General features: G+C 27.1%; 1 protein-coding gene across 1 annotated transcript; it reads right to left on the bottom strand.

The window, feature by feature from the left end:
* Positions 1-5449: 5449 nt before the first annotated feature.
* On the bottom strand, positions 5450-7004 carry LOC110612611 (protein SHI RELATED SEQUENCE 1). Its single transcript, XM_021753389.2, has 2 exons — positions 6294-7004; positions 5450-6005 (listed from the first exon to the last, which is right to left on the bottom strand). The coding sequence occupies exons 1-2, from the start codon at positions 6577-6579 to the stop codon at positions 5662-5664; spliced, it is 630 nt and encodes a 209-aa protein (XP_021609081.2). The 5' UTR covers positions 6580-7004; the 3' UTR covers positions 5450-5661.
* Between the last annotated feature and the right edge of the window lie 5299 nt (positions 7005-12303).

Below are 12303 nucleotides of genomic sequence, written 5' to 3'. Positions count from 1 at the left end.
GATTTTTTATTTTTATATAAATATTTATTAATTAATTTTTTTGTAATGAAAATATTTTAATTTTTTTAATAGTTAATAGTTAAAATTAATGAATTAATTAATAAAATTTTTAAAATTTTATTAATCTTTTAATATATTTTTTTAAAATTAATAAAATAATTAATGACTTTTTCTGGTAATTTTTCCTACATAAAATCAAACTATTTAATTTCTATTATTTTAATTATATATATTATTAAATTTTTATAATTTTTAATATTCATATTATTTAATTTTTTTAATAAATTTAAAATAAATAATTTAATTTAATATATTTTAATTGAATGTTTTTCAAATGAAATACCAATTTTCCGTGCTGTATTTTGTCTTTTTACAATTGTGTCCCTACTGTGAGAAGCTTCGTTTCAGTTTTATCTTCCTTGTACCATTGCTGAAGTAGCGAATCATTTACGCGTCACCTTATGCTGCTAAATCACAGTTAAACATCTATCTTTAATTTTTAACCTAACCTCTTTTAATCTAAATAATCAAATCAACCGGTTGAACTAATTTAACTGAAAGTTAGATTCTGATTCGATTCAATTTTACCTATAAATCTTGATTTTAAGAAATCAAAGAGAACCGGCCGAATAATCAGAAACCCGAGATCTATAGCAAGTTATTTGATTAAATAAATACAATAACAGGTGCTGGATTCAAAGCCAATGATTGTCCTACAACACCAAATTAAGTTTAATGAAATAGCATGTTATCACAAAAATTTAAAGACATTTTTTATTTAAAAATCCTAAAATAATTTAAGTAATATTAAATTTATATACACATATATTTTGTGAAAAAAAAATAATTTATGGAAAAATTAAAATATGGGTAACAAATGTTTTTTACAATCCCTTACATTTTTCAATAAAATTTATAAGTTTTAATTAAAATTATAGGATTTTTTATGAATTACCTTTCCTTTTTGATCCATTTTATTAAACAAATAAAAAATAAATAATTATGAAATATTTCATTTGGCTATAATACAAAAGTTCAAACCTGCTTTATATAGAATCGACTATAATTGTTGAATATAATTATTGATTTTAAAGAAATTGTTTGATTTTTTTTTTCTACCAATTGCTAACTGCTAAATATTTGTAAAAGAATATTAAATTAATTTATTTAATAATAAATAATAAAATAAATTATAGTTAGCGAAATCGATAAATATTTTTTTCTCAAAATATCTGTTATGTATCATATATATTTAGAAATTAAAATGTAGTATTAAATTAAATTTTAATATAGAATTTTGAAGATTAATATAAATAGCTGTTAATTAAAAAAATAAATGCTTTTAATTTGAAAATAATAAAAGTTAAAGTATACATCATAAAAAATTAGAAAATATATATGATTTAAATCATAAATCATAAATTTAATCTTATGTCTGTTAGGATTTTGATATTTAAAATAGTTTTTTTCGTTTCAAAAATAATTTTATTTATATATGCATTTATTTTTTTATTAGTTTGTTATAAAAGGTCATAAACTCATATGACTACTTTATTTATATAATCAATAAGGTGCAATGGGACTTTCTCTAGTGAGAAAATTTCTGTCTTTTTTAGATTTTTTCTTAAAGCGTTATCTCTCCTTGAAATGCCACTGTGTTCATTTCTCTCTGCCTCCTTCTAGTAGGGAACCTCCCTTCCATTGGAAAATGAGCTCCCTTTCCACTTTCAGATGGTTTTTTGGTTTTTCTTTGTTTTTTTTTTTTATTTATTTCTTTGGACAGACTATACAAAATTAAGAGATTTCTTCTATGTCAGTTTCTATTTTTGCTTTCTCATTTCTTTGTGTTTGCTTATGTTTGGTTGCATGCAAGTTTCTCCTTCTCAGGCCAACTTTTCCTTATAGCCTAAGACCACGAAGAGGTTGTTTGGATGTGGTTCGTGGAGCACAGCCTTGAAAGGTGCAATTGGGACGCTAAAGAGAGTATCCTCTTCTCCTTTATTGGCGACTCTTCGATCTGCATAAGCCCTTTATCTTGATGTTGCAGTATTCGGTTTAAATTGAAAAAATCAATCGAACTGAATTGATTTAAAAATTTAGTTTGATTTTTTATACATTTCGATTCGGTTTGGTTTTTAATTTCATAAATTTCAGTTATTTTGATTCGGTTCAATTTTGATCAGAAAAAACTAAAAAAATCGAATCGAACCGATTAGTGATAATAATATATTTTTTCAATAATATAGAGAAATTAAATCATACTAAAATTAAAATATTTTAATTAAATTTTAAAATATTAAAAATAAAGTGTAAAAAATAAAAATTATTAAAAATCATAACCGATCAAACCGAACCGAATCGAACCGAATCAGACCGGTTCGGTTCGATTCGGTTTCTGACCAAAATCGGTTCGGTTCGGTTTTTATAAACACTAAAATTTCGATTTTTGGTTTATTCGGTTCGGTTCGATTTTGAACCGAACCGACCGAATGCTCACTCCTAGCTGGATGTGCATGCTTTGTGGTTCCCTTCGTTTGCTTTTTTCAATTTTGATTCAATGGTGGACGATCTCCTTTGGTTTTGACTATTTTTCTCCTTACATGCATTCTCCTTCTTCTGGTATTTAGTAAGATGAGAACATGCCTGTTAAGGCTATTGTAGATAGAGATGAAGTGAAGCGATCATCTTTTGTATTGTTGGTGGCCGGAGATCTCGAGCAAGAAAGACAATCTGAATGATGGAGATCCTTTTATTGGGTCTATTCCGGATCAAGGGCAAATTAACCTCTACAGTTTATTTGTGGGTTGCCTTTCTAAACTTCTTTGTTAAGTTAATTCATTGTGTTTTTTCTTTTTTCTTTTTTTTTCTTATATGTTATGTGGGCCTTTCAATAGCCCACCTTGTATTTTTATTGGTTTTTGCCATTGGGTCTTGTAATACATTTGGCATTTTAGAAGAAGAGTTTAAAAAAAATTCTAATAGACTTAATAATAAATAATGAGCTAATAAATTTCAAAATTAATAAATAAAAATATTCAAAATATTTTTTTGCTCTCCATATCTCAAATTAAATAATCTTTTGATATAAATTAAACCAAGATTTCTTTATAAAAATCCCCAATCTAGTTGCACAAAATCTAGCTAGTTGATTAATAGGCAATTATAGATACAATAAAATTTTTGTGAAAAGATGGAAATCTGATATTGGCATCTGCAATTTAATAATGTTTCCTCATAACTATATATTTAAATTTAAAAAAAAGTCTATTAATAGGTATTTTCGTTAATTTTATTGTTAAATATTTTAATATTTAATCTCTATAATTTTGAAAAATTTATTAGTTAATTTTAGATTTCGTAGAGTATTTCAAACTTTTTTATAATATTTAACGGTTAAAATTAATGGTAGAATTAATTAGTATATTTTTAAAATATTAGTGATATTTTAATATATTTTTTAAAATTAAAAAACCAATTAATAAATTTTTCTATATTATAAAAACTAAATAATAATTTTTTCATTATAGTATTATAATTGAGTTATACTATTATGATTGAGTTAAAATACTGAAAACTATTTTAAAAATTAATGTCGAACAGAGCTTAAGTGTATGTTGTTTTGACACTTGACTAGTAATTTATAAGCTTAAACATATGTGATGAAGGACAGAAATTAGGTAATGCAAGCTCAAATAATTCATATTCTTGAGCTTTTCTTAATTCTTCTTCATGACTGCAACTAATAGCCAATCAATGTGTGGCTTTAATTAATATTTTATATGGTATGCTTAAGTGCATCAACCTCTAGATTAGAGATCTTTTTCTCATACATATGCATTATGCACAAATCATCAGTAATAGTTATTTATAATATATTAATATACAGAATATTATAATATTTTATAAATATACTTAATTTTAAATCCCTTTAAATATATTTTAACTGAAATATATATTATAGTTAAAATTAATTGATTACTAATAATTTATATTCAAATTTTATTGAATTTTATATCGATTTGAAATAGAATAAATGTACTTTTATAAAAGATTTTAGACACTTTTCCTCTTAGCCAAACCTGCACTCAAGTCACTCTAGACTTTTCTTAATCATACAATTATCTAATGGTGGATATATGCCCACCTTTGCAGCCACGCAAAGAAGGCACATACTCAAAAGTATAGCAATTGATTGATTTTTTTTTTTCCTCCAAATTGCAGGATATGTTCCATGAGAAGTCATTTCTTTTCACTATAAAAATCATTTTTCCCTGTAACTATAGAAGGAAAGCCATCTAGAAGTAGAAGCTTATTTCAAGTGAGAATCCACCATATGGTGATCATTTCTTTAAGAGAATGCATCTAACACTAGACATATATAGAAAACCAGCAGTGCACAATAACATTTGTACCCAGTCCTCTCTTTTCAATTAGAAGATATATTTAAAGACAAATGGGTTTTTGCTCACTACTACCGAAGTCGTCTCTAGTGTTGAGAGATCTCAAATTTGAATCTCAATCAGAGTCAATTATATATATATAAAAAATAAGATATATTCAAATATATATTATCTATAATTCAATGTATTCACATCCTATAAAAATTTCTGATAATGATATGCTTTCAAAAAAAGATTGAAAAGTGAATTTCATCATAAATTGCATATTAATTGGGTATATGATATAGCACTATACACTTAAGTGTAGGGAAGAATTTTCTAAGTTAGTGAAGGGTATCAATATTTTTCTACATATAGTTGGTGAAGGCATAAAAAAATTGGTTCAGCATGGTGCTTAAGAGAAAGTTATTATTTCTAAAATCTCACAAGATGCCCACCTAATCTTTCTTGTGTTTATAAAATAAAGTATCTAAACCTAAGAGATTTAGCTTGTGCTTTATAGTTATCTAGGCTGATTCCTCCAGCTTTTACAAACACTGATTAAAATATATGAACAAAGCATGCCACTTTCACTCAAATCTATATTACTATAAGGAATCATTATGTTAGGACATGTACGAGAACTATCTACTAGAAATAAATTAATTAATTATTTCATTGCAAGCATACAATGAACATTTTCCATCTTTATGCAGTTCATAGCAGCAACTGAACCAGACACAAAATTGGGTGTGTGCATGAATATTTTTAAAAAATTTTTTTGGGTCTGATGCCCATGAGTTGGCGAAAGCAAGAATTCATATAATAATTAAACATGTAATAACAAGTCATCTTTAAATCTTGGTTGCTAAAGCAAATTTGTCTATAGTATGGTTTCAAGCCGGCAAAGAAACGAAGAAACAGGAAGAAAGTAGCTTCGAAGTTGATAAACAAAGGGATGAGACTGCAAAATATTTATGTGATGAACAAGAAGAGACAAACTGAAAATCCTCTGCTCCTGTTATAATATTCAATCAAATAAATTAAATAACAAAGACAAGATCATATAATTGAACATCAAAATATTATATTGTAATAATTGAAATTTAAACAATTAATGAACATGAAGATCATGATCTCCCTTATTCATTTTTCAAGTTCAAAGACCATCAATAATAATGTAGATATATTATGTATAGCTTGCAGAATGGAATCAATTTACAATTGGAAAAAAAAACAGCTGATTTTCTTTTATTAATGAATTTCTGAAACCAAACAAGCCCTACGATTTTGGGTGGAGAAAAAGTTGCGTACCGGACATGAAGGCATTAAGGGGAAATGAATATGTAGGAGGAAGTGAATCTGCAGCAACTGATGAAGATGTTGAAGCTAAAGTAGTAGCATTGGCTAGGGCACCAGCGCTTGTGAGATTAGGATCTTGCAGGTAGCTGGAGGAGCTTTGTTCAGGACCTTGATCATAGAGAATGCCCTTGAAAATATGGCCTCCAATTCTCACACTCGTCTGATATGCAAATTGATTATCTGCTTCATCAATGGAACTTACACGAAAGCAACGAAATGTTGCTATGGAGTTCACTTGGGCAGGAAAATTCCCCACTTCTAAACCTAAAAAGAAAAGGGTTCACATTAACAGTAACATCAAAAGCAAAGGAGATTTAACTTTATAACAGCTATCAAGAAAGATGAGCAAAGAATCTATCTTTTATAGATGTTTCTTGTCAGAATTACACCCATCTAGAAAGAAGAGAGCTGTTGCTATAGCTAGGGTTACAATATGCAGATCACATTCATATCTCGATGAAGATTTTCGTGAATCGAAAGAAATATTTTGCTTACTTACTCTGAATAGCTTATAGATCGATCTATAAGGATATGGTGTTTGTGGAGAAGTACCTGTCCAGGGATTTTCTCTAAGTCTTTTAGGGTTCTGTCCGTGAGGTTTCTGTTGATGAACAGCAAAAGCAGCAGCAGCAGCAGAAGCAAAAGAAGAAGAAGCAAGATTTTGTGGTCTCTGGCGCCTTCTGTAAGCAGGAATCCAGGTGCTTTTGACGTGAGTTTGGCACTGAAACCCTTTGCTCTTACAACAAGTTCTGCATCTCATGTAAACACAATCTTTCTTGGCTTGGTTTCCACAGTCTTGACATCTTGAGCCACCTAAATCTCCTTGTTTCATCATCATTATTATTACTCATCATGAACCCATCACTGTTCTTCTCTCTCTTCTTAGCTTGCCCAGCTTCTCTTTTTCATTCCACCTCTCTTTCTTTCTTCTGCTTTTTTTTCTTGTCACAGCAGAAACCCAGATACAAATAAGGCTTCCTTCAGGAGCTAACTGGGTGATTTGATTTGTTAAATCTTGTTTTGGGTTTGTTCTTCTAGTTCACAACACTTTTGGGAACACTCCGGAAATTAAAAGGAATTACAGAACTGTAATACGCCGCCATGGAAGAAGCAACATGAGTTCAAGTAATCAAATGCATAAAAAAAATGCATCCCACATACTGAGAGTCTTCCTACAAGCACAGCATCAAACATAAAATTATAATAAAGAAATGAATAAATAAAAACAATTACTAAATAAAGAAGTTGTCAAAGAGAAATCCTTTCTTTCTTTCTTCCTTTTTTTCATTTAAAAAAAAAAACACTGAGAGATTAATTTTCTTAGCTGTAATCAATTGCATCTGTGATAAATAAAGTACAAGGCTGTGTGCATGTTTGGTTGCTGAGAGAAAGATGAAAAATTTTTCACCCTGTACTTATGCATTAGGCATGTCTCTTAATTTGGCTGTTTGCAGGTGGACATGTAATTGGCAGTTTCTGTTTTGGAAATTATAGAATGATTTCGCTAAGATCGATGTAATTAATGCAGCCACTATTTAGCATTGAATTTGAAAAGCATAAAAATAAAAAAAATGATATTTTTATAATTAAATAATATAAAAATAATTTTATTATTTTTTTAAAAAATATTTTTTCTCAACAGATTTAAATGGATTTATCGTACTAACTTTTATCTAATTATTAGTAATAACTTTATTATAAAATTAAAAGAAAATAATTCTAACAGTGATACCAAATAAATCTATAATTCCATTTTATTTGAGATTATTAATAAAAAGAGGCTGACAACTTGCACTCATTAGCGTTGCACCAAAAGGCTGTGAGCTTTCAGTCGGCTTAGGGGGTTGGGGGTCTTCACTTCAGTCTTGGTCTACAAATGGTAGATCCCCTTTAGTCCCATCTTCTTTGCACTTTGGCACCTCGTATGCATTTGCTTCCACTCATTTTTATTTCCCCTTTTAACCAAGGCTCTTCTGTATATATCTTTTTAATATTTTTTTAATCTTGAAATAAGAGCCTCTAATCTTAAATTAAATTTCAATATGAATTATTTAAAAAATTTTAAATTATTATTTTTTTATCATATAAAATTAATTGCATTAAAAACTTAATAGATCAAGGGAGAAACAGATTAAAGAAGAAATAAGTCTAAAATAGAGCTAAATCAATTCAAAACTCATAAATCTAACCTACCATCCACAAACTTAAAAAAAATTAACTTAAATTGCCTGAATAACCGAGAACCATGAATGCATATCAAACAGAGAAAGCACAGCACATGTCCAAAACATCCAGAAAATTACCACTGAAGAACTCTTACCGCATAACACTATCACCACCACTGTCACCAGCGCATCCAAACTAATTCGAAATTCAAGACAGACTTAATTCGTTGGCAACACAAACGCTACACGAAGGGAGGCGACGCGACAGGATCATAAGGAGCGAGAATTGCTGGGCGTATCGGCACGGTTCAGAGTTGTTGTCATTGATAGTCAAGCTTCCTCTCAAAACACAGCAGCAAAATCAGGCCAAAGAAGGAGAAGATGAAGTCTCTCCCTGCTAATCAGCCTCAAAAGACACTCGCATACACCAAAATTCAACACTAATAGTAAAATCGGAACAACCAACGAAAAAAATTTAAATAATTTTATATCTTAAAATTTTAATTTTGGACAATTATATTGCACCTTTAAAATTTATTATAGTTTTAATCGAGAGTTAAAATTAATTTTGACAAATATCTGAAATTGCCATCTCTTACGCTAATTGATATTTTTATTTTTTTATTTATATTTTTAATTTATTAAACAAAATAATCTATTTTTTAATTTATATTTGTATCCTAACATTTTTAACTTACTTTCTTTATAATAAAAAAATGAATATTTTAATCCCTCTGTGGCTTTTTTATAATATTTAATTATAAGATAATTAAATATGTAACTAATAATTTAATATATTATAAATGTTGTAATATACTTAATTATATAATTAAGATTGATAAAATGATTCGATATTTTATAACCAAAGTTATTAAGAAAAGTTATATGAATTAAAGATAATAAAAAAATAATATGTAAAATTGTCTATAATTACAAAATATATATTAGTATATAAAAATGATATACTTATATTTATAGTATATAATATGCTTAAAAAATTATAAAAAATATGTGTATAAAGTCAATTTTTGATTTGATTTTGAGACAGTTGTGAATTGTAAAATAAATTTAATTTGATACAATTCTTAATATTTTAATAAATTTTGAATCTCAACAACCATACATAATCTATCTTCCATTGACATAAGTCTATCTTTGGTTAAAATTTAAAATATAAATTAAATTTTATCCTATAATTTTTAATTTATTCAATTTTTTTCTCAAAATATGTTAATTTTAGTTATTTAGTTTACTATTCATAAAATAATTCTCACTAAATAAATACATGATGGTTTTAGAGGTTAAAAGTCAAAATTTCCCTCTTCTTATCTAAATTTATTATTAAATTATTATTAAAAAGTTAAATAAATTTAAAAAATTTAAAAAATGTAACTCTCACTATTAAATTCATAGAAATAATAGTTTTTAGTTTTTTACTCTTTACTTAGAAAGTGATTTTTTCAAGCAATAAAAGTCTTTTCAAGATTTAAAAACATTATATATAAAAGGTATTTTAAAATAAAGTTTTTAAAAATTCTTTAAAATCTCTAAAAACTTTCGAATTCAACCCAATAAAATTGATAAAAAATATTCTTGAAAATCTCCAAACACTTTAAAAAAACTTTTTTTTTTCTCTCAAATAATAAAAATAATATTAAAATAAAAAATCATGAAAAATATATTTTATAAAACCTTACTTAAAAATACCTTATTTTATTTTATCCCCTTTTCAAATAAAACGTAATGATAATTTAAAAGTAAATTTAAAAAAAAATTAAAAATTAAATTTTTATATTTTTTTTTGAAATGGAAATTTTATATTTCTTTATCATTACTGTAATTAAAGGTAAATTTAATATTTTAACCGTTTTTTACATTAAAAATTAAAAGGGTAGAAAATTTGAAAGAGCTAATTTACAACTTTCTTAATTTAATTTTGCGACAATTACCATCGATTGAGCTGCGATTGCGATTGCGATTGCGATTGCGATAGATATATAAGGTGGGCCATAAACTCTAAGGCAAACTACTAATATTCATCATCCAAAATATTTATTAGATTATTTAATTTTCTATTTTAATTTTTATCATACACTTAAATACTTCAGTGCAATTTATCTTACCGTTAATTTTTTAAAATAAAATTTTTATTTAATTTTTAAGTATTATAATTACTTATAATTATATATTTTTAAAAATTTTTAATTAGTTATAATTTCATGTCATATTATCTCTTTGTTACTTCCTATCTCTATATTCCTTTCCCTCTCTCTTTTATCTTTCACATGGAAGAGAGAAGCGATGAAAAATAAATATTAATTGATAAAATCATAAAAAATTGTAAAATTAAATGATGAAATAGTAAATAATTACAATATCTCTAAATTGAATAATAATTTATCTCGAAAAATTAATGAAAAAAAAAAACAAAGTTTATAACAGAAATCAAACCAATGAAGCAAATAACCTAACATCTAAAATATAGTAACTTAATTGTAATTATGATGAAATTTAAGCACTAAAAAGTATTTAAAAAAAAAAGTTACAAATCTTCAATTTCCCCCTGCATATTATAAGAATTTTCAATTTTAATCTTTTTTAAATTAACTTAGAAATTTCAATTTAATTCAAAAATCAAAATGTCCAGACTAAATTTCTCGAGTATATGAAAATAATCTCAGTTTCTGAAGTTTTAGATTAAATTTCTTAATTTAATTTAAAAATTAAGAAATTCAGTTACTTTTTTAAAAAAAATTTGGATTAAATTACTTTTAAATTATTTTGGAGCAAAAGTTTAAAGAATTAAATTAAAATTTTTCAATAAATATAGGAGTTAAATTGAGCATTAAGTTTTTAAAAAATTTTTAAATATATATTTATGTATATATATTTTTTTGTTAAATATATATTTTTTTATAAAAATTATATATATATATTAGGGTATTGAAGGCTACCTCCCCTCACCCACTACCGAAAATGGGTGCTTCTCCCTATCTTTTTGGATGAGGATATAGAGATAAGTTTTTCGTTTATGTTTTGACATATGTGCCTATTGAGAGAGTTTCTTGCTTATCAATGCCTTGTATTCTTGTTGTTATCTTTTCTTCACATATGAAGCTCTCAAACTAGCACTACACGATGTGTTCTTTGGTGATGGCTAGCAACAAGTTGTAGATCTAGGCTCTAATGAAGATTGTTTGCTCTTCCTTGTTAGTTTCTCCTTTGTCTAGGTTCTTCCTTGCTTGGGTCCAACAATGAGATCCAGAGTTGGATCGAAGAAATTTTTCTTTTCTTTCGATACCGTCTGAACATCAATGACCCTTTCTATTTTTAGCATTGCATATGCTTTTATTTGTTGTTTTCCTGACCTCCATGGATGCTGAAGAGCTTGGCTGCTTTTATGCTTGACTATGTTATATCTCTTGTTCCTCAGTTTGTCGTGAATAGCCTTAGACTACTGTTGCCAGAGATTTCTTATCTTTAACGTTACTGATGCTACCAAAACTCAGGCAGGATAGTGAGCAACGCCTTCTTGTCACGACAGTCAAGTCAAAGTTACGAGTCAAGCTCTGCCCCGTCTTAGAGTTCTATTTTTCATGGACTTCTTCTTTTTATGAGCTTTAAAACCCTTTTGTTCTTTGCGTTGCATCGGAAGGCCTTAGGCCTCTGTCCTCTGTCGTACCTCTGAGCCTTTTGGGCTTTTTACTAATACATCCTCATGTTTGAGAAAAAAGGTACAGAAATACTTTAGACTGTGAAGGATATTATAACCAATTGAAAATTTAATTGATCTTTAAGATATTAAAAATTTAACTGAAATAAATCTAGTTTTATCGATTATTAATTTTAACCGCATGCTACAATTAATACAAAACTTTAAAATTGAGAAAAATAAAAAAATTAGCTATAATTAAAGAAAGCATTGAAATATTGGCTTTTTTCCTCGATAGATAAAAAAAAAAAAAAAATTACTTGCATCAGTTTGAATTATCCATTTCCAAACCAACTAATCCATGCATCAAGGTTTATATTGCCTGCCAAATCTTATCGCAGGGGAACCCAAAAAAAAAATGCCATTAAGAGAAAAAGATCAATTCTTATGATTCAGCAGGTTATGTAAAATTTCCAGACAAGGAAATTGTACTGGCAGATAGATAGAATTTTGACCATTTCCACCCAATAAAAAGAGTAACACCTCATCAACTCAAGTTAGAAGACTCGATCGAATTCAAAAATCATTTATCAACCATGAAAGTCCCTCCCTCCCAAAGTGTTGAAACCCCCCCATGTATAAATTCGCAAACACGCAGTTCTAAAATATGGTACTTAACTAGAACCTATAACATTTGATCAGAAAATCAGCCGCTAGATATCCTAAGACGACTCTGAACAAAAAC

Source organism: Manihot esculenta, chromosome 4 (genome assembly GCF_001659605.2).
Source record: "Manihot esculenta cultivar AM560-2 chromosome 4, M.esculenta_v8, whole genome shotgun sequence".
In the NCBI taxonomy this organism is placed as follows: Eukaryota; Viridiplantae; Streptophyta; class Magnoliopsida; order Malpighiales; family Euphorbiaceae; genus Manihot; species Manihot esculenta.
The sequence above is the reverse complement of the archived record's forward strand: the minus strand, read 5'-3'. Positions and strand labels throughout refer to the sequence as shown.